The sequence below is a fragment of the Ovis aries genome, chromosome 19 (assembly GCF_016772045.2).
Source record: "Ovis aries strain OAR_USU_Benz2616 breed Rambouillet chromosome 19, ARS-UI_Ramb_v3.0, whole genome shotgun sequence".
NCBI lineage: Eukaryota > Metazoa > Chordata > Mammalia > Artiodactyla > Bovidae > Ovis > Ovis aries.
The window spans coordinates 52,957,243-52,980,585 of record NC_056072.1 but is presented as its reverse complement, the minus strand read 5'-3'; the positions used below and the strand labels follow the sequence as shown (position 1 = coordinate 52,980,585).

At 47.2% G+C, this 23,343-nt stretch overlaps 1 protein-coding gene and 1 long non-coding RNA gene across 2 annotated transcripts in view; one reads left to right on the top strand and one right to left on the bottom strand.

Annotated features, from left to right (window-relative positions):
- Nucleotides 1–796: 796 nt before the first annotated feature.
- The window catches only part of LTF (lactotransferrin), a 30,102-nt gene continuing 7,555 nt past the window's right edge, over nt 797–23,343 (bottom strand). The window contains 13 exon segments of the mRNA NM_001024862.1: nt 797–831; nt 2,397–2,586; nt 3,724–3,908; nt 5,864–5,931; nt 10,202–10,343; nt 12,246–12,401; nt 13,129–13,176; nt 15,405–15,495; nt 17,120–17,274; nt 17,661–17,835; nt 18,264–18,442; nt 21,897–21,952; nt 22,898–23,045. Coding sequence (NP_001020033.1) covers nt 797–831; nt 2,397–2,586; nt 3,724–3,908; nt 5,864–5,931; nt 10,202–10,343; nt 12,246–12,401; nt 13,129–13,176; nt 15,405–15,495; nt 17,120–17,274; nt 17,661–17,835; nt 18,264–18,442; nt 21,897–21,952; nt 22,898–23,045 — 1,628 coding nt within the window.
- On the top strand, nt 11,501–15,204 carry LOC121817260 (uncharacterized). Its single transcript, XR_006057094.2, has 3 exons — nt 11,501–11,756; nt 14,068–14,158; nt 14,637–15,204. It is a non-coding gene; the product is annotated as an uncharacterized LOC121817260 (long non-coding RNA).

The following is a 23,343-nucleotide window of genomic DNA, read 5'->3' as shown; positions in this document are numbered from 1 at the left end:
TTTTTCCTCCTATACATTTTAAATTACCTCTAGGCTACTTAACAACACCTAATACAATGTAAACTATATGTAAATAGTTGGCAGCACATGGCAAATTCAAGTTTTACATTCTGGAACTTTCTGAAATTTTTCAAATATTTTCAGTCCTCTGTTGGTTGAATTCAAGGATGTGTAACCCAGGGACACGGAGGGCCCAATGTATTCCACATTTTCCCCTGGTTGTCTATACTTGTACATGTATTACACCTGATGCTATTTACTTAAAATACCAAATACTCATAAACCTTCTTGGCACCCACTTTCTTCCACTGATCACTTGATTCCTACTCTCTATTTCTTCCCCACCTTAGAAACAAACATATATGCACATACTCAAACCTACACTTACACAGACAACTATGTAACTGACCAACCATGTTCCCTAGAGGAAAATAGTTTCTTGGCCTGACCTTAGATTCCAGACCATCAGACACCAAACACAAAACTGCAGGAAAGTGGGAGGCAGGTGTGACCTGGAAAACAGGGAAGGAAAGGTTCCACTGGGCAGGTATTTTGTCAGACACGATTTCAGTAGAACATTCGAGAGAAGATAATTGGCATTTTATAGGGAATGAAAATCAACAGCATTTCTAATTTTATTTCTTGCTAAGATGACAGCAGGGAATTGTGAATACTGATGAGCTTGGCAAAAATCCGACTTCAGGAAGGGAGAGGAAGGTCCCTCGCGCCTGGAGACTGGGGCTGAGAGCAGGGAGGAGCTGAGGCCCGGGGAGGCAGGCTAGCTTCTTTGCAGGCTTTACCTCGTCAGGAAGGTGCAGGCTTCCAGAAGCGCTGTGGGACACAACAAAGCCAGAGATTCAGAAATGGATTCCTTTTTTTTTCCCTTGGAATCAATGCATCAATCAGAGAAGACACTAAAACAGACTTCCCTCTGCCCTTCTTCCCCACTGTAGGTCAAAGCTTGCCATCCCCATATTTCCCAATGACCCCTCCTGCTAAGAGCAGCAGGGCCCAAGGGAGCACACAGAAGCTCTGGTCCTCATTGAGTTTCGAGATTTCCTGCTCTGGCCTGAGTGACACGACCCCCACCCACTTGTCTCCAGGTGAATCAGCTGTTACACTCTCAAGTTCACATGGTCCTTGAATTTCTTTTGCGAGCAACCAATCATTTTCGTGCAAATCTGCCTGCAATAGTGTCGACCTCGGCACTCACTCATTCATCCGTGAATGCCTCCTGAGCACCTGCTTTGTACGAGTCTCTGCTAAGCCCTGGGGATTCAGCACAGACAGAGGAGCCTGCCCTGCAGAGGCGCATGATCTGTGCAGTCCTGAGCGGCTGCTCTGAGAGTAGCCCTGCAGCAGGGTTCTGAGTGTGGCCCTAGATCCACCTGCATCACGATTCCTGAGATACCTGTGGATACAGTAGGGTTTCTCAGCCTTGGCACTACTGACATTTGGGGCTGGGGAACTCTGCATTGTGAAGGCTGTTCTGTGCTTTGTGTAGAAACATCCTTGCTTCTACCCACAGATGCCAGCAGCACCCCTACCCCAAGTCATCAGAATTAAAAATACTTCCTGGCATTGCCAAATGCCTCAGGGACAAAATCATCCTCCGTTGAGAACCACTGATGTAGAGATTCCCAGCTTTCCCCCTCCCCCCTGGACCACCACACAAGCCCCACCAATGCCTCCAACTCCCCTGGGGAGGGACCAGAAACAGGAACCCGGATGACTCCAGTGCACAGAGGAGGTAGAACTCACTGAGATTTGGGAATTATTGCCTGGAGCCTGACAACACTCTGCTATGTCTTCTAAACGTTTTTAAATTGTTGTCAATACATTTTCCTGGCTAAAATGGTTTATGAGAATTTGTATTCTCTTTATGGTTACTGTTTATGGTAACTGCCTAGAAATCAGAATTTGCCATTTCTCAATATATATGTATAGACATGTGTACATGTTTATATGCATTGGAAGGCAGGTTCTTTACCACTAGCGCCACCTGGGAAGCCCATGTGTATCATATATACATATATTTACGAACATAGATATATTTACATGCATAAATATATTTACAATTGCTATCAGCATTATAAAAATTTAGCATATTATCTACTGCTTTATTTTATTCTCTAATTCTTTCACTTCATCAATGAGAGCATAATTTCCTGAGGTATTTGTTGTTCAGTCGCTCAGTCGTGTCCAACTCTTTGCAAAACCCCATGGACTACAGCACGCCAGGCCTCCCTGTCCTTCACCATCTCCATCTCTGAGGTACAGAGACATTGCATTGCCTTACTGTTTTTAAACCCACATCACCCCTAAAATGTTTGACCCTCCAACTTTGACCTTCATGCAAGACAGTTTCTCAGTGATGTTATTTATATTCCACTTACGGGAGGTTGAGCATTTTTTCAGGTTGGCAATGGCCGTGACATACTCTGTCCCCAAATATTTTTCATACGTTGGTCTGCCTCCAAGTTTGGCCAGACACTCAGTGTTGTCATTGAACAGAAGGTTTTTGGTTTCAGATTTGAACAAACAAAACTGGTCCGGGCAGTTTTTTCCATTTTTCCCGAACAGAGCCTATGTCAGAAGGGCAGACAGTAAGAGACCGGCTGAGGAAAAGAAGAGAGATTATGGACTTGGGAGGCAATCTCTGCTGTGCAGGATCAGCTGCCCGAAGACCGTGGGGCAAAAGGAGCCGAGTTCTAGAATCGATCCACTGCCCTGGGTGAGCCTTCCCCTGCTCCAGGCCCCAGGCCAGCGCCCAGGCACCTCACCACCTGATCTCACCTCCGATCTCACCACTGATCTCACCTCCCACCATCTTGCCTTGCTCCTTAAATCTGTGGCTTCCGCCCTCAGAACTTCTGATGGGTACCAGAGGAGGAGTTTGAGATCCATCCTCAAAGTTAATCACCTCTAGCATTCTAATAGGCCAGCTCTCCCAGAGGGGCAGTCTGCACGGGAAATCCTCTCTGCCACAGACCAGGTCATTGCCTTGGGCGGGTCACCTGGCCTACCCCGACCATGGTTCCTCCTTTGTGCCCAGGGCTCCTCCAGAGGTGAGCTGCAAGGACCAAGCACCTTCAAGGTGGCAGACCTCTTATCAGCACCTGTGACTATGCATAATGGAAGCTCCAGGCATGCTAGTAACTGGGCTTATTTTTACATCCTAGGGTCACTGTCTTTAAAGCTCATCTAGAAAAAAACATGCCGTTTTAACACAGAACTAGACAAGCTAATAGAAAAATCCCAGACTTGAAGGAAATTATAGGATGTCTTTCAAATAGAAAGAAATCTTCACACAGATAGCCTTAAATCTATAGAGGTTCTGGGTCAGCTGTTTTTAGAGATTACAAATGCAGGGACCTTGTCAGAGAACATTGCCCAGCCAGCCCAGGCTCTGGAGACATCAGCAGAAGAAACCCAACTCTCTACCTGGCTGTGAAAGGAAGGTTCAGTCGCCTCCCTCATTTGCTGGAAGAACAACAGGAGGCTCAAGGAGAGACAGCCTCTCCTGGCTGGGCAGTGAGCACATGTCCAGGGGCCTGAGACTCGGGGCAGGCCAACAGTGTGGACAACTACTGCCATCTCCAGCCTCAAGCTGGGGCACGAGGAAGAATGGCTGGAGATGAGCGGATCCGCTGAGCTCTGTGGTTGCCCACCTGAGGGGAGTCCCTGCAGATAAGCACAGGCAGGAGGCCCTGTGATCCTTACCTGCTGGTGGAGCAGCACCTGTTCCACGTGTGCTGCCCTATCGCTCCGAGACACCACAGCGTGATTCGGGGCCACCGCCAGGTAGCAGCTCTGAGCCTCCGTCACAGGCTTCGTGGTGCCATCGAGGCAGAGCAACCTGAAGTCCTCGCGATTCAAGTTCTTAGCCCAGTCTGCAGAGCTCTCTCCTGGAGACAGAGAGAAGGCTGCATCAGCCACAGCTGCCCGGTGAGTCAAAGCCTCCTTTCTGGGGCTGTGACCACCCACCGGCCTCTTGAAATGCACACACGTGAAGGAGAACAAATAAAGCTCCTCAAGTTATACAGACTTCAAATGTATCAAATACCAGCACTATATGCTCACGATGGAGTCTTACTCAGCAACAAGAAGGAGCCAAGTTCTGACGCATGCTACCACACAGATGAAAACAGGATGCAAAGTAAGACAAACCAGTCACAGAAGACCACTTATCGTAGGATTCCATTTCTGTAAAATGCCCACAATGGGCAAATCTAATTTTTGGAGACAGACAGTGAATTGGTGGTTGCCAGCTCTGGGGGGTGTGGGGAAGGGACTGCTAACAGGAGCAGAGCTTTTTAAAGGGGTTTTGTGAACGTTCTCCAGTTGGATTTTGTTGGCAGCTGCACCACTCTGTGAATGCGCTGCAGATCACTGAATCAGAGAGTCCGAATGGGTGGATTTTACAGTATATAAACTATATCTCCATAAAGCTGTTACATTGGACTGTGTATTATAAAAATATGAAAAATCCATATTTCCCAGCAAGTTCCAGAAATAAAAGTGCTGGTTTGTGTTCAAGAAGAAATTGTTTTCTTTCGTATTCCAACGCTCTTAATGTAACTAGAAGAAGGATAGGAACTTCTCTTATGGGTTTATCCAGTATATTTAAATCAATTTCAATAAAATACAGTTGCAAAATCCCAGAGCAGCTTAAAACTATACTCATCTGAGCCCTGGAGATCACTTAGATTCACGGTTCCTGAATTCGAAATACAGTTGTGTGCAGGCCCGCCTGTGCGTATGCAGATCGCCTGTGTGTATGCAAATACAGCTTCCGCGGTCACATGGCTGGCTGCTTCTCTCCTTTTGCCCTCTCCCCTCAAGAAAACACTTCCTCCAACCTCTTGGCTTTGTCTATCTGATACTCAGATCATCCCAAAATTTACATGTCTGGACCCAGTCACTCTCCCCAGGGACTTGAGGAAGCAGAGCCTAGGACTGTAGCTGTCACTGGGGGAGGGAGGTGGAAAGTTGAGGCAGGTCCTTCTCCAGGGGAGGAAGTGGTAGTTCCCTCTGGGTGGAGAGGCTGATGGGAGGTGAGCACAAAGGTGCAGTTTAGAATGAAGCAAACTGCGGAGAGTCTTGAATTTATCATTATTATTTTCACCAGAGGTCAGAAGAGAGAGTGGCTACTTCTCTGCTGGCTGGCGGATCTTCCGCTTGATCATCCGCCTGTGAGTTTGCCCTCATTCACTCTCCAAGGAGTCTCCCCACTGAGAGCTCATAGGGGCTGAATGAAGGCTTCTACTTCCTTCTAAAAAAGGGGAAATTTTTACTTGCATATGTTCAACTTTTTTTTTTTTTTTAGTATCATTCACCTTCAACTTCTAATCGGCTGAGACAGGCAGATGGCGTGCTTCTGTGGCCCAGAGTCAAGGGCACCTCTGGAACTGACTGAGCCCCATAGTAACCATTGCCAAAAGCCCACCTGATCCTTACCGACCAGTTTCCTGACCCCATATTATTAACAGGAAAAATTGCCTACCCTGGTACTCACCCTCTAGCGCCCTAACCAATCACCTAATGCCACCCTTCCAGCAGCACCCTTTTCGTCTTGAGGTTATAAAAACTGGCTACTAACCCAGGAAAGAGTCGGCTCTCCCTTGAGCCTGGTTGCTGTTCTAACAGCGTTCGGTCGACCATCCCTGGCCAGGAGGTCGGCCCACTGTGCCTGCAGCACCCTCATTATCTCTGCTCCTTGTTCTTATAAAGTCACTCCTTGCTGAAATACTGTGTGTCAGGAAATTCTTTTCCAACCCGCGTGGGGGCTGCCACAACAGTAGGCTATGTTGTGGCGGCAGAGATTGTGCTCTGCAGGGGAAAGGACAACACCTTCACCTACCATTCGTGTTCTCCCAGACTGTGTCGTTTTTCACAAATGCAACGTCCCCAACGTCCTCAGCCAGGCACCTAAATTGTTCCAGAGAATAAAAACATTGCCAGAGAGGAAAGACTATTAGAACTTTCATAGCTATTTATGATACACATTCCAAAACCTGCAACGTGGAAGTAAACATAGAAAAAATAAAGACAAATATGTCCAGGAACTTTTAGAGTTTAAAACAGTAGCTCAAAGACTTCTAAGTACCCTCCCTCCTTGTAAAATGCCAATAACATGGCACGAATGAGATTTTCTTTTTTTAAGCCACAAATCCATGAGTGAGAGGAAGGCAAGAGGGAAACAGGGAAGATAATAATGTCATTTGGAAGTCAAAGATCAAATGGATGAACGGTAATTGACCCAACAGAGCAAAGAAAACTGTGACATAAATTGGACGCCCAAGTGTCCAACTTGGGAGGGGAACACCCAGGGAGAAAGCTGATGTGCACAGCAGAACTCCAGAAAGACTCAACAATTAGAAGTACTAGGTACCACTGAAAGAAGCTGAGAACAGGAGGACTAAATAGAGCCGATATAAATGCAGCATAAATACACATGTGCCATCCAATGGATTAAAAGAAGACCCACACATATAACCTCTTGAAGTTTCAGAACACTGGAGGGAGATTTAAAAATAACTTTTACAACTATTGCTTATTTCTTTTATTTTTTAAAATCAAAAACTTTTCAAGAAAATAACTTTCAAAGCATTTTACACTGGATGAAACCCCGAACTCATTTTTCCTAAAGAGTATTTTTCATTCATTGTTTAATCTCTGAAATTTAGAGATAAATATGCATCAAATATATCTGATTTATTTACGCTTCAAAAAAATATTCTTTGTGTAGATCTGTTTACTAAAACATCTCATGAGCTTTCCAAAACTTCTCTCTCAGAATCAGGAAGCCGAAAATAAACTGCTAAAAACTTAAAAACAATTTTCTTTTCAAGAAGAAAAAAATGTCATATACAAAAATTAGGGAAGCAATGGCAACCCACTCCAGTACTCTTGCCTGGAAAATCCCATGGAGGGAGGAGCCTCATGGGCTGCAGTCCAAGGGGTCACTAGGAGTCAGACACAACTGAGAATTTTCACTTTCACTTTTCACTTTCCTGCATTGGAGAAGGAAATGGCAACCCAGTCCAGTGTTCTTGCCTGGAGAATCCCAGAGATGAGGGAGCCTGGTGGGCTGCCGTCTATGGGGTCACACACAGTCGGACACGACTGAAGCGACTTAGCAGCAGCAGCAGCAGCAGCAGGGATCAAAAACCGCTATCAGCTTTCTCATCAGAAACTTTAGATTTAGAAGACAATGGATTGATGCTCTTAAATTTCTAAATTTGCTTATTTTCTTTCTATGTTGCATTCTACATAATTTTTTCATATACTTTCCACATCACTACTTCTCTTTTTAGCTATGTTTAATCTGTTAAATTGGTCAGCTGCATAGCTAATTTCAATTGCTGTACTTTTTTTCCTTTCTAGAAGTTCTATTTATTCCTTTTAAGAACACTCACCTGCTGATTCTTCTGTTTTCCACTTCTGGCAACTTCTTCCCTGTGTGTTTGCTTAACAATGTTATAGTTACTGTTTGTACTGTGTCTGGCTCATTATTATTCAAAGAGTATTTCTGAGCAGTCTTTGAGACCTAACCTGAAGATTCTGTCTTCCAGACAGGTTCCTAGAGGAGTGATCTTGCTAGTCTAGGGTCACTTTTTTTGGAATTATGAGTTGAGAATTTCTGAACCATCCTAAGAGACACAAGTTGGAGCTGCAAATTCATGTAAGAGCTGGTCCATGGTTTCACTTTTTCAGGGATGGTGTGTATCTTCCTCCGCATCTAGGCAACTTGAAGCCCTATGGGAGTGGAGGGGAAGCTAGGGAAAGCTACCTCTCATTCACTCCTACCCTAAAGATGTATGTAACCTCTGAGTGTAAGTTTGTCAGAGTCCCTAACTGTCCTCAGGACAAAGTGGCTCCACTTAGCTCCCTCAATCCCTATTTGCCTTAGATTTTAGTCTAATAATCCCTTGTTACTTTGTCAGCTGTTCAGTGCTCTCAGGAACATGTCTGTGTGTGTGTTTGTGCTGAGTCCAACACTTTTCCTTATTTTTCATGGGACCGTTGGTCAAACCAGTTAATGCTGCCATTTCCCAGATGTGGAAATCCTGCCAAAATTCCTAGGAAAATTTTTTCTAGCCTACATTTAGTTATTCAAACTATAAATCCCTTCAAGGGTGGACTAAAGATGTTTTTAAACATGTAAATACTCAAAAACCAGCAACTCCTATTCGCTCTTCCTCAAGAAGATATGTTCTGTCGCAACAAAATCAAGAAAGTGAAAGATGCAGGATCCAAAAAATAAGTCCTTTAACGGGAAGTAAGACAATGGAAAATCCCAGAATGATGATTCAGGGGAATCCCACGACCACAGATGTGCAGGGGGCCTAGAAAGGGCCAATCTAGATTGGGAAGGAGGGTGGAAACTTCAGATGCAACATTCACAGGTAAACGATGCACCTGGGGCAGCACCCAGTCTGTTTATGCACAGGATGTTAGGAGATTTGTGCTACGAGTGGAAGGTCTGGGGATGAATGAGTGATTTTTTCAAAGCAGTATAGAAAGTGAAGTGAAGTTTAATAAGACATTTATCAACTCCAGAGTAAACTAAAACTTTGTACAGTAAGGTAAATATAATCTTATTGTATCACATATTTAATATGAGACTAATATTTGCATATTCATAATAAAGTAAACCCTGAATATGTCATACTCTTGCTGGATACTAAAAGGAGGTGAAGCTTGTGGTTATGAGTAGAAGAGGCACAGGAGCAGTAACAGAAGCTAGATTTTCTTCTTTCCTAATAAAAAGTCAGCAGAAAATGGCTGGCATTTAAAAATTGAAAACCAGCAATATATGAGGATGTTAGAAACAGAGAGATGAACAGAACTTCCAGTTCCAACTTTCGAGTTGAGCAAAAGACAAAGCATTTTCTTCTAGTATAAATAGGAGTTCTAAAGTGTATGTGTTTTCAGTGAAATAGTGCCTTACTATAGGTTTGAGAAGGAAAACCTCATGGTTTTCTATCAGACAAGTTGTCTGTTCAGTATTTCTGAGTGGAATCACATTACAACTTTTCCATATGCAAAAATTTAGCCCCTTAAAATTTTTTTGTAAATTCATGAAATATTTAATAAGTCACTCAGAGTATAGCAAAAGCTACTTTTATGTCATGCCATCACTGGAGAGAGGGCTACTGAATTTACATTTTAAAAAATTCCAAGACCGGTTTGAGCAGTGTTTCTTAGATACATGACGCCACCTGGTGGTGAAATATATTCTTGGCGAATAGAGATAAAATAACAGGTGGGGGAGAGAACTCTGCCCTTCAACCCCCTAACCATATCACTCAGAAGTACCAGCTGCATGAACGTGATTGACAAAATGAGGACTGTGAAAAGATACTGTAATTCACTAAGTGTTTATAATTTGTGAGTTCTGAAAACACTTTTTGGTATATTTTTCACTAGCGGAGAATAACTCTTCAACACTCTTTCTCTGCCATTTCTAAGGCCAAAATCAAAGAGAGCAGAAAAACGTGAGACATAACTACCTAGACTGGGGGAGAAGGTGGTGCCTACAGGAAAGAGAATTCTTCCCCATAAAACTGAGTTGCCGAAAGGATTTACACCACAACCTCTCCCTATCTGATTCTGAACACGACACTGAGGTCCACTGAGATTGACCTTGGTTCCAGGACACAGGAAGGGGCCCAGCAGAGCTGAGGTCAGACAGCCCCGGGGTCAGTCCCCACTCGTGGGATGATGGGAGCCCTCCCCAGCCTGCCCATCAGCTGATCCCCAGGCTGCCCCCAACAGACCACATCAGGCCCCTTAGCAAAGCAGTGCCAAAGACTTGCGGGCACAGCAGGGGGAAGGAGAGGCGGGATGAACTGAGAGGGAAGCACTGAAATGTAACATCACCACGTGTGAAACAGAGAGTCAGTCGCTGTACCACACAGGGAGCTCAACTTGGTGCTCAGAGATAACCTACAGGGGTGTTCTCGGGGGGCAGGGGGCAGAGAGGGAGGAGATGTACATATACTTCTGGTACTCACGGCTGATTCGTTTTCTATGGCAGAAACCAACACAACATTGTTAAGCAGTCATCCTCCAATTAAAAATAAAGGAAATATATTTTACAAAGAGAAAAAAATAAAAAGGAATGTGATGTGCCAAGACCCTGGAGGCTGAGGGCCAAGGCCCTGTCCTGGTGAAGCCTGGCCACAGCACCCACCTGAAAGCCCCGGTGTAGCCATAGTACTTCTCCTTAGAGTTGGGCACACACTTGTTCAGGCCCTGGTCATCGCCGGCACACAATGCACAGAGGCTGGATTTCGGGTCGGCCCCAGGGGCACAGCTCTGACTAAAGAATTCATCTGCAGAGAAGAAACATAGGGAGCCAGCTCTTCCTACCTGTGTCAAGATTAAGTGGTCTCTGCCTAGCAGGTGACAGGCGTGGCTTGGTCTGACTAAGGCAGACAGAACACGCTCATTATAACACATAGTAACAAGTTACCACCAACCTGGGCCCCAACAGGATTCAGAAAAACTTGGGACTATAGGCAACCTGACTGGGGCTGGAGAAGAGAGTCTGTGACTGTACAAAGGGTCCCATCCTCGCAGCCTCGAGCAGGGGACTCAGCTTGATGAACTCCGCGGCCATTGTATCAGAAGCTGCAAAATGTCCAGGTTCTGCTCTCCCCTTTTCCTCAGTAATAGGAACCCTGCTTTTCACCAGGGCCCCTGGTACCCGGTAAAACAGAGATAAGCCTTATCAGACTGTGGCTAGTAAGCCACGTGGCCAGGCACTCACTTCTGAAATGTGAGCGGGAGTATCGAGGGCCAGTGTCCTGACATCTTCAAAAGACAGCTGGCATACATGTTCTGCCCCTTCTCCTTCCCTTCCTTCATTCTGCACGTGGAAAGCAGAAGCGCGGGCTGGACCGCCAGATGTGACATGAGCCGTGAGTGACCTTGAGCATGGAAGTCACATACGTGTCAAAACAGCCAGATATTTGAAAGCCAGGTCCCTGATTCCATGGTGCTGTTCTGTCAGCTCTGGTCAAGCCACCTTTGGGCTTCACTCACAGGAGAGAGAAATAAGCCTCTATTCACTTCTACTGGGGGTTCTCTGCCCTTGCAGCTGAACCAAATCTGGACCAACTCATCATGCGGTTTAGCCCATATTAAGAAGTTAGTGGAGCTTCTCTGGTGGTAAAGAATCCACCTGCCAATGCACGAGACTCAGGTCCGATCCCTGGGTCGGGAAGATTCCCTGGAGAAGGAAATGGCAACCCACTCCAATATTCTTGCCTGGAGAAATCCCATGGACAGAGGAGCCTGGCGGGCTACAGTTAATGGGGTCGCAGAGCTGGATACAACTTAGCAACTAAACAACAAGGAGTTAACACGGATTAAAACAGGTTAAAGAGAGAGGAAATAAAAGTGACAAGGAAGCCCTGCCCCAGTGAGCAAATAGCACCCCTTATCTGACTTGCGCATTCTCTGCTACTGGAAAAGCCACACCACGTGCCAAGCTCAGGTGATGCTGGGAGTGTCCCTCCATGGTCCTGGCAGCCTCCCCACAGCTTGGAGGCAGCTGTGGGGTCAGAAAGAGCCACACCAGCGTGCACTCCTGGGGAGGAGCAGAGCCACATGAAAGCCTGCCAAGGCGGAATCGCAAAGACCCATTCAAAATGCAGCAGGGCCCCACCGAGCAGAGGCCTGCCCAGGACGTGGGCCACAAAGAGAACGTGCCACACACCTCCCCATCACCAGGCCCACGGCAGGTAGGGTGTGGCTCCTGTGTGAGGCGTGAGCATGGTGTGCAGTGGGGAGGCAGGAGAGGGGAGGCTGAGGCAGAAGTCTGGAGGTCTTACTGGGTTTCCTCTGTAAGTCAGTTCTGTGTGGTAGCAGAAGGCACCTTTTATGAGGAAGGCAGGTGGCTTTTCCCAAATTAGGGAGCCAGCGCCTGGGAGGAATTTAGATCTGGAGCTCCAGGAGGTGGAAAAAAAAAAAAAGACTTCTGAACTTCTCAGTACCTGCGTCCATTCTTAGCGTGCAGAGAGGCAGACTGACCCTGCAGTTCTGTGCCTCCGTGTGGGGTGGACGAGGCGTGGGGCAGGATGTATGAAGAAACTGAAGGAGGCAGCCACAGGGGACCGCTTACACCAAACGAGGCCTGTGGGCCACAGCCAGCCTGCAAATCCCCACCCCTCCGTGCCCTGACTTTCTCAGGGGACCCCAGCCTACCCCCAGGACTGCCTCAGGACTCCTACCAAATGCGCAGGAGCCTGTCTGGTTGGCGATCAGGCCCATGGGGATGTTCCAGCCTGCAGTCCTGTCCACGGCGGTGTGGCACGACTTCTTGCCTTTCAGAGAATTCCAAGTGAGCCCCTCATTTGCTTTCTTGACAACTGCCACGGCAAGGTACCCTTGGACAAACGGAAGAGCAAGTCTTAACCTCCCAGGGCCTGGGCCGTGGACTCTGTTGCACAGCATGCAACCCAGGCCCACAAAGGTTAAGAAGCATCACCAGGCAGCGATCCCCCCAGATGACTGCTTATTGTCAAACAGACCAACACAGCCTAAGCTTAAGTGGGGTGCAGCTCCCCTCCTGCTAGCTCACGCCTGGTAGACTCTGCTGCCAGCAAGTGTCCCTCTCTACCGAAGCTGAGGAGGCACCAGCTCTGGAAGGCGGTGGGCTGGCTGGTGCACAGGGCATGGGATTTAGCACAAGGGACCCTGGCTCCGGCCAGGATCTGCACAGTATTATCCATGGCTGTGAGTGAGATCTGGGGCTCTGCTTCCTCATCCGTACGAGACGGGGATGGGCCACCCCTCCTCCCCAGGACACAGTGGGGCTCAGGACACAGTGAGGAACTCTGAGATTTCTCTGCCATGTGTGAGGGTCCATGTGAACACGAATCCCAGCCACTCTCATCTCTGAATGACTGGCATCTGTGAAAGAACTCACAGCTTCAATGGCTGCATCTCTGTGAGTTTATTTTTTTAAGTTCCCAACCTCTCCTCCAGGGACAAGAATGTACCCTCACAAACTTTTAAATCTCATCAGTGCAGAATCAAATCCAAACCGACCATCCCAGCAGTTCCATGCAGCAGATATGCATGTATGCGTTCACCAAAAGACAAGGCACTCACCTTCCGTTGGTCTCAGCACACAATCTAGGCTACTGTATTTGGAGGATTCTGAAAGAATAAAAAGAAGCAAAATGTCATTAAACACATTGTTTAGTGTGTTCATTTATTTTTCAAAGGTGCCCACATATTGAAAAACGCATATTGGCATGGCTTTGTATGTGTTTGTTTTTAACATAAATACATGGCATTGTAAAACAGACTTCACTGTTTCTTCCTTTTTTCGTTTTTGTTTTCAATTCAGCCCAATGCTGTGTCTTTAAGTTCTTTTTTTTAAACTGAAGTATAGTTGATTTACAGTGTTGTGTCCATCTTTGCTGTATGGCAAAGTGACTCAGTTAAACGCATATACACATTTGTCTTTTGATATTCTTTTCCATTATGGTTTACCCAGGAAACTGGACATAGTTTCCTGGACTACACAGCAGGGCCTTGTTGTTTATCCATTCTAAAAGTAACAGTTTGAATCTACCAACCCCAAACTCCCAGTCCATGCCTCTCCCTCCTCCCATCCCCCTTGGCCACCAGTCTGTTCAGTATGCCTGTGAGTCCATTTCTGTTTGTAGATAGGTTCATTTGTGCCATATTTTAGATGCCACATATAAGAGACATCATATGATATTTGCCCCAATACTGTGACTTTAAGTTCGCATCGCCTTACTGTCGTCTGTAACTCACTGAGCTGAGTTACGGCTCCTAAGTTCACTGCACATCTTCATACATGTCTGGGGATGTACCCAGGGGTGGAACTGCTGCAACTAACATCTGGACAGTTCAATTAACTACCCTTTTTTGTTTAAGCCACTTGGCAACTGGTTGGTATTATTTGCAACCAAAGGACTCCGACCTAATCCTCACCGGTCGGAGGTGGGGGGCACCTGGCCTCCTCTGGTTCCCCATGGAGAGGCGAAGGATAAAGCGGAATTGTTTATATCCTTGCAGCACTCTCCATCCATGCCTTTGGACTCCGGAATCAGCTTCTCCTTGGGAAAAGGTCTCATCACCCCCACTTCATGTGATGGATAATTTGAATGTAAGTGTTGTTCTATTGGAAAAACATTTTTTAACTGGTTTATGACATTACGTAAGTTTTATGAGTACTATACCTATAGTGTGTGTGTGTATATGTGTGCTCTTTGTGACCCCATGGATTATAGCCCCCCAGGCTCCTCCGTCCATGAAATTTCCCAGGCAAGAATACTGGAGTGGGTTGTCATTTCCTCCTTCAGGGGATCTTCCTAACCCAGGGATCGAACCCATGTCTCTTGACCCTCTCACATGGGCAGGCGTATTCTTTACCACTGCGCCACTGGGGAAGCCCCTTACCTGCAATGTGCTCACCGCCAAAACTTTAGTTTCCATCCCTCACCTACAGCTGACCCCCACTGCCCATTTCCCTCTCCCCCACATCTCCTTCCCTGTTTTCTTATCCCCCACTCTGTTCCCTGAATCTGCGTATTTGTTTTTGCTTGATTTGGTTTATTCACTTATTTTTTAACTATCCCACATAGGAGTGAAATCAGAAGGTATCTGTCTTTCTCCACCTGAGAAATCACAAACTTTTAAATCTCAGCAGTCCAGAATCAAATCCAAACAGACCATCCCAGCAGTTCCAGGCAGCAGAAATGCATTTATGTGTTCACCAAAAGACGAGGACCCAGATGTTCACAGCAACACTATCCACAGCAGCCAACCATTGGAAATTACCCAAATGCTTCCCCACAGTAGAATAAATAAGTAACTGCAGTGGAGTCACAACAGAATACTACAAAACGAGACATAATGCTGAGCAAAGGACATTTTAAAAGGGACCTGCCGTGCAACTCCTTTTACGTCAAGTTCAAAGACGGGCAGAACCGATTTGTGCCGTTTGAAGTCAGGAGTCATTACCCTTGCTGGGGTAAGAGGGCTAGTGGGCGCGAGAGGACTTGCAGAACCCGCTGTGTCTCGCTGTGGGCACTAGAGCTTGGGGATGCACCGGTGTGGGAAATGTTCTTCAGTTGTACACTTACGTGCACTTTTCTGTGTATATATTATAACTTACTAAAATCTTTTTTAAAATAAAAAAGAGGAAATCAAGCTGGGCTCTGTCAGTTCTCACCACACTAGGCCATGCGGGTAACACAGCCACTTTCAGCTATTCTTTCTCCTGTTTCTCCTGTTTGAACCTATCTTTCCATTTTAATGTCTCTGCGTGACCCACCGAGTGGGGTTACTCCTCTCCACCCCGCCCTCGAAGCCCAGAGGGAATAAGCCAGAGGGTGCTCTTCTCCACTTACCCCGGTTCTCTGCCATGACAGGCACCAGGCCACACTTGCCGGCAGTGTAGATATATCCTCCATCCAAGCTCAGGGCGTCCGCTTCCCCTTTCTGCCAAGACAAAGCATATCTTCAACACCACGGTGAGGCTATTTCCCATCCTGCCTGTCTTTACAGCTCTAAGAGAACGGATGTCAGGTGCCCCAGTGAAGCAGCAAGGATTGATCTGGGCAGCCCAAGGAAACGCCACGTGCACTATTAATTCCCTACCGGCCGTGCATGCCTTTCACGCTGTCACTTCCACTGGAAAGACCGGGAACAGGCAGCCCAGTCGTTGCTGCTGTTTAGTCACTAAGCTGTGAACGACTCTTTGCGACCCCATGGACTGTAGCACACCAGGCTCCTCTGTGTATGGGATCTCCAGGTGAGAATACTGGAGGGGGTTGCCATTTCCTCCTCCAAGGGGATCCTCCTGACCCAGGGATCGAACCTGCACCTCCTGCATTGGCGAGTGGAGTCTTTACCCCCGGACTCAGAACAGAAACCCCTTCTGTACTTGGAGCACTGTTGGGACCACTCCTGCACCAGCCTCCCTCGCTGAGGAGACAGGTGGGAACGGTTGGTCTTGTCTGGTCTCCACTCATTAGCACTGCACTCAAAAGTATTCAGCAAGTGAACAGAAGCAATTAAATTCGCTCACCATCAGAACGAACAAGCCCTGACTCCAGCACTGGAACATGGATTCAGCAGGACTGTGAAACTCCCCCTTTGAACTAATAAGTTTTTTACAACTGTATTGAAGGTAATTGGAGATGTGGATGAAGATTTCTATTCGAGGCTGCACAGCACAGGGTTATCGATAACATCAAAATAAGGGGACAAAGAATAGGGTCACGACTAAATTGTGCCACATCCATCTACAAGATATCCTAAAATATATATTTTTTTGGTTTTTTGGCCACACCATGCAGCACGTGGGATCTTCCCCAAACAGTGATCAAACCAAGGCCCCCTACAGCCCTTCCTGGACTCTTCACTACTGGACCACCAGGAAAGTCACCGAAATAATTTTTTTAAGTGTTTTCAAAGCATATGTCACATGGGAAAATAGCCAAGATATACTGTTAAGTGAAAAGGACTCAAAACAACATAAGCGCAACAATCCACTACTGTTCTGAGGCTAAACTGAGATGAACTGATGAATCCTAGGGTCAGGAATTAGTGAAACTCTTAACTATGGTGTTTTCCTGCTGGCTCAGATGGTAAACAATCTGTTTGCAATGCAGGAGACTCGGATTCAAGCCCTGGTTCGGGAAGATCCCCTGGAGAAGGGCATGGCAACCCACTCGGGTATTCTTGCCTGGAGAATCCCATGGACAGAGGAGGGCTGCAGGCCATGGGACCACAAGGACTCAGACGTGACTGAGTGACTAACACACACTGAACTGTGGCGGCCCCGTATGCGGTTCCATTGCTCTCTTTGCTTTTACATCACATCTTTCCAAATTTTCCAAATTACCTGCATTCATTGTGAGTTGTTCTTAAGATCAGAAGAGTGCGAAGTCCACAATAGACACTCTGCAGGACAGAAAGCTCTGTCCCCACTCTGTGCAGGCACAAGCACACCCTGCCCCCCTGGGGGCGAAGCACTGCTGAGCCCCTGCTCCCCACCAACCAGATGCGGTGACCTGGGCCCCCCGCCCGCACCGCTCGCAGGCCGGGCGCAGGCCCCTACCAGCACCAGGGCGATGCAGTCGTCGGTGGTGGAGGCCATGGCACAGGTCACGTTCTGGCCGCTCTGCTCGCTCCACTGCTGGCACTTACTATGCTCCTCGGGTCCCACCGCGCACCACACGACCCGCGTGCACCGCGCCTTCACCTCCTCCGCGGCTGCCCAGGGACACAGTGGTCAACAGGCTGTGAGCTCCCTGGAAGGAGCCAGAAGGGCCCTGGCTCTCTTGGGGTGTCTTCATACTTTTCACTTCCCCAGAGGCAAACTGACTGCTCTACCAGGGCTGGGCAACCTGACGCACACAGGGTCCTGTGGCAGTATTATCGGGAGGTGACATGCTCCTTTGGGGACACTTGTCAACTGATTTGGTCCACAGAAGATGCTCACATTCGCATCACACCTACCCCGGTGAAGACCTCCAGGGGAGGGTCAAGCTGCCCATAGCGGGTAGGGGTGGAGGGTGGTGAGGTGCTCCCGGAAGGCCTCAGCCAAGGCTCCCCGCCCACACCGGCCTACCCTTAGGGCAGGCCTGGCCCTCACTCACTTTCCCTGAGGTTCTTCAAGGCGGTCAAGTAGCGGGAGCCTAAGTACAGCGCCGAATCTACTTTTGAGGGGATCCTCACAAACCCAAGGGCAGAGTCTTTGAATAGCAGGTCCTTCTGGCCTTGTGGAGAGCCAAAGAGCTGGAAGCGCTGAGACTTGTTTTTTCCAAACTTCTCCTAGTGAGGGGAAAGAGAATTATGATGTCAGTGGCAAACAGGAAACCGAAACACCAGGTTGAAACAGAGTATCTGGTGTTCTGGGATGATTCTGAGAGCAGGAACCTGGGTTGCCCTCCTCCTGTAGAGGGTCTCACGGCATCCCTGAGACACAGCTCAGTCATGGTTTCGTCGTTATGAAGTTGCTGGGATCTGAGCACCTTAGAGTCTTGAGAATATTGCATCATCCTCCCCCTACTTCTATTCCAGCCTGGGAGACACCACCAGTGGGTCACGCTAGAGGAGGCATCATTGTTTCAGCTGTATGGAGTACAGCCTAGACAGGCAGGCCACTGAAACTTCCAGAGTGGCAGGAAGTTAGGGAAGGAAGGAAGGAAACCTCCCCACCACCAGATCCAAGCGGGCGGGGGTACTGTGGGTGGGGATACCTGTGCCTTCCTGAGAAGCTCCCAGATCAAGTTCTCCTTGCCATCCACACTGCGGGCCACAACAGCATGAGAAGGGACCTGGGCCAGGTGGCACTCCTTGAATGCATCCACTGGTGCCCGAGTGTTGTTTAGGCAGAGAAGCTCATACTGGTCCCTGTCAGCCTTCTCTGGCAAGTTCTCTGGGGGGAAGGGAGAGGTGGAGGAGAGGAGGGTCCAGATGAGCAGGCCCCAGTCAGTAGCCATGAGCTATAGCCCTCCTCCCCCCATGGAATTTGAGCTGGAGGAGACATCTTATACAGTTGACAAAACTGGGGGTCAGAAGGGCAGTGGATTGCTCCGGAACATGTGGAAAAGTAAAGACAGTGCCCAGGAAGCCTTAAGGGCAAGCCCGTGATCCTCTGATTGGATCATACAGGCTCTGGGATTGTTGCAACTCTTGCCTGGCAAGCCAAGGAGGCTGAACCTGACCCATCTTTTTACATGACAACCCCACCTACAAAGGGTCACAGGATGGAAACAAGCCCGGAACTGCTGCCCTAACCCACATCTCTGGAAAGAATAAAAATGGTAAAAATTTTAAAGCAAAAAATACAGTTGAATCACTTCTCAGCACTTGGGTGTATCCAAAAAAGGGGGAAAGGTGGTATGAGTGAGTCCATCCCAATTTGGAACTATTGATCTACATCACATGTAAATTGCATCAGAATACATTAAGTGATGGAAACTGACCCAAGTTGTTTTATGAGCTTAGTATAATTTGGATCTCAAAATCAGAGAAAGAAGTACAAGAGGAAATACTTACAGACCTATTTTACTTATGAACATAAACAGAAAAATCTAAAATAATTAGCTAACTCAATATAACAGACTATTTTTAAACTAATAGGTCAGACTCTTATGTTGATCAGTTTATTCCATTCACAAAAGAATGACTGAATGCCAAAGAAGCTAAAGACATTCACGACAAGAATGAATGAAAGGAAAACAATGAGATCATCTTAATAGCTACAGAGAAAAGCATTTCTGTGTTCAACATTTATTTGTGCTTTTTTTCAGTTTTGGAAAACCAGTAATATAGAGAACTTGGTAAAGGTATTAAACTTGATAAATGCTAGTTATCAAAATATCTACAGCAAAATCACACTAAAAGAAGAAAATTCAAAGTCACTTCAAAATCAGGACCAAGCAAAGATGTCAGTTGTCACATTGCCAACACAATACCAGACGACCTGTATTTCACAATTTGCTAAAGAAATCAGAGATATAAAGGAAAGGAAGGAAAAAGACAAATTCTAATTATTGAAAGATGATGCAATCACCTACATAGAAAAGCCAGTGAAACCAAGAAAAAACTAATAAAACTAATAAGAAAAGTCCAGCGAGGCCACACTACAAAAATCAAGTGTTACCCTCATTAGCAACAACAGAACAGAAACTAATACAGAATATAATATACTCTAAGAGCAAGTAAAATCATTAAATAGCAGGCAATTGGTTTCATCAGCTTCTTGGGTGGCTCAGTGGTAAAGAATCCACCTGCCAGTGCAGGAGATGCAGGAGACATGGGTTCAATCCCTGAGTCAGGAAGATCCCCTGGAGTAGGAAATGGCAACCCACTCCGATATTCTTGTCTAGAAATCCCATAGACAGAGGAGCCTAGGGGGCTACAGTCTATAGGGTCACACAGAGTCAGACACCACTGAGTGACTGCAATTAGTTTCATTAAACAATGCAGAAAAAAAAAAGAAAAACAATCCAGGAGGGAGCTCCCTGATGGTCTGTTGCTGCTGCTGCTGCTGCTGCTAAGTCGCTTCAGTCATGTCCGACTCTGTGCGACCCCATAGATGGCAGCCCACCAGGTTCCCCCATCCCTGGGATTCTCCAGGCAAGAACACTGGAGTGGGTTGCCATTTCCTTCTCCAATGCATGAAAGTGAGAAGTGAAAGAGAAGTCGCTCAGTCGTGTTTGACTCTTAGCGACCCCATGGACTACAGCCCACCAGGCTCCTCCATCCATGGGATTTTCCAGGCAAGAGTACTGGCGTGGGGTGCCATTGCCTTCTCCGCCCTGATGGTCTAGTAGTTGGGATTCTGTGCTTTGACTGTGGTGGCCTGGGTTCAATCCGTCAGAAAACTGAGATCCCGCGAGCCTTTCTGCTCAGCCGAAGTAAGACAAAAACAACACAGGAGACTAAGAGAAAAATGTTAAGTTCTATAAATTCTATTGAAGAACCTAAAAAGAGGTGTGATCAAAAGGGAGAGATTTATTATGATCCAGGGATTAGAAAATTTGACATAAACATATCAGTTTTTCATGAATCAATTTAAATTCAATACAATTCTACTTAAAGTATGATGTTTTAAACAATCAAGAAAATAATTCAAAAATTTTAGTTAGAAAATAAATAGCAAACTGTTTGGGGGAGGTTCTCTCTCTTTTTCTCCCTCCCACTTCCACCTCCATAAGCTATTAAGGATCCCTACAAACCAGAGGAATAAAAGCAGAAAAATACAAATAGACCAGTGATACAAAATAGCTCAGAATCCATGATTATAAACAAGTTTTATGTATAAGTGGCTCCATACAGCAGTAGGAAAAGGGTAGAATTTTTTACAGTCAGTATTGTAAGGAAAATGGTCTCACTATAAAGGGGAGAATGCTCGAGTGGAATCCATACCTAATTTCCTAGGTAGGGAACATATGAACGGACAAGAATGTGTTAGGGAGCGGAGTCTATAAATTGTACTGTAGAAAATCTTTATGATTTGTATGGAAAATAGCATCTTTAAAAGACCCCCAAAACATATGCCAGCAGGGCAAAAGTGACCAATTTGACTTTACCAATATCAAGGACTTCTGTTCAACAAACCTGTTACTGACAGATTTTTTTTTTTTTTTTTTACTGAGAAGAGATTTTCCTAAAGTCTAGAACTAACTATGGCTGGTTATATAGAGAGGAGGAACGCCTCACCTTGAATCAAAATCATGAAGAAACAGACATGAAAATCAATAGAAGGATAGTCAACGGTGAAAAAAGGAAGAAAGGGAAGCCCAAACTACCAGCAAATACACTGAGATGATCAAACTCACTAGATGCCAGAGAAATGCAAGATAAACCAACAGTGACGTATCTACTGCTTTACAGCTGTAGATAGTAAATGTGATGTGTGCTCTCCACGGAGCACTTCTCACCTGTTAGAACCCCTGAACCAGACAAGCACAGCACAACAACACAGATAAACCTCTAAAACGGAATGCTGAGTGGAAAAACTTGATCACATCATAATCAATAATGATCAATAGAGTTTCTGTGAACTTAGAATCCAGAAACACAGATCAGCACTATACACTTTGCAAGACCACATCTATCTTGGAGGACATGTGTCAGCTACCTTGACCTGGGTGTCCTTGATGCAGAAGAGAAAGATAGCGGGCACGGGGTAGTTTCAAAGAAAACTAATTGCTTAAAATATAAAGTCACATAAAAATCAGAGCTGTGCTCTGCAGAGAACTTTGATAATCATGTGCCAGGAAGTGAGGAGTCAAATTAGCTCACTACTTGGATTTACAATGAAATGAAAGGAAAGAAAAAGCAAAGGAGGCGGTACCCGCGGCTCCTCGCCCGCCCCTTACCAAACACTGTCGTCTCCTTGACAAAAGCCACGTCTCCAGCCCCGTCCTGCAGGCACCTGTGGGATGAGAAAGCACCAGAAGGGTCAGCACAGAGCGGCCCGGCTTGTTCCTCGTGCCTGCCTGTGGAACAGGGCCCTGGGGCTTGTCTTCTGTGGGTTCCTGACCTGCAGAGGACAGGGCTCTGAGGCTCTGGGCCCCCCCCCCCCCGGGAAGGCATCAGGGGCCACCTGCAGATGGATTCTGAGGAAGAAAGAACCAGAGGATGCTGGCTAGAGACCCCCACTTTCCCCTTTAAGGGTTGATTGAGAGGGCAAAACTTTGTCTTTCTATGTAAAAGAGTTTCCATGCCTCTACACCAGAGGGTAAAAGCAGTGCCTGCGGCCACGTGGTTTTTTCCCCTCCCAGGGCTAAGTGGCAAACGTGCCCTAGGCAGCAGAGAATCGGGGAGGCCCCCCAACACACACAAAATGCCTGAGTCCGAGAGGCAGATGGGGTAAAAGGAGAAACATCAGCTTCAGCATGAGGCGGGGGCGGAGGAGAGAGCTCCCCAGCGAGGCAGAGATCACTACCTCCCGGGGAGAGGGACCAGGCTGTCCGGCTGCCTGGCCAGGGGTCTGGGGCCAGTCTGCTCATGACAAGACTCCTTCAGTCCTTCTGTAGTTAGGGAGGGGACAGCCGTCAGCAGGAGGAGCCCAGGACCACAGAGGGACAAAGCCAGATTCAGGGATCTCTGGGGAGGCAGGAGGGTGCGCTGACGAGGTGACTGCTCGCTGGGCTGGTGCGGAGGTGAGGGGATCCTGCGGCAGGCTAGGGGACTGGAGGAGATCATGCACTGGGCAGAGCCAGCACCTTTTTCGGACTCGGTTTCTCTGCACAGCTCGAGAACTGGACCTCCTCCATGGCCCCCCACTAGCTCATTGAGCTCTATGTGGGGCCAGAGAAAGGGCTTCCTAGCCAGAGGACACATGGGCCGCTGGGGAAAAGACGATAGTCTCACTCACTTGAAGGCACCAGAATAACCAAAGTATGGTTCCTGGGAGGAGCAGGCACACTTGTTCTCTCCCACCCCCTTGCACAGTTGACACAGGTTGGGGTACGCTTTTCCATCAACGCAGGGAACACAGCTGGCAGAGAAGAATCTAGCCACAGCTGTTGAACAGAGAGAAATGAACCAGGGTATGAGCTCACCAGACCACAGCCAGTGGCACCCCCGGTGTTCCCTCCCCTCCACCCCCACCTGACAGCCTTTGCAAAGCCAGGAGCTCAGAAGATGTACATTGGCTGAGACTCGACTCAGCTACCACCTCCCAGGGCTGCTGATACAGGAGACCCCACCCCCACAGGCTTCACAGCAGTTAACCTGACCCCTGCCCTGGATTCACCCCACATGCTCACCTGGGACACCGCGAAGTGGCTTATGAAGGTGCCACTGGAGTAGGGACCCCAG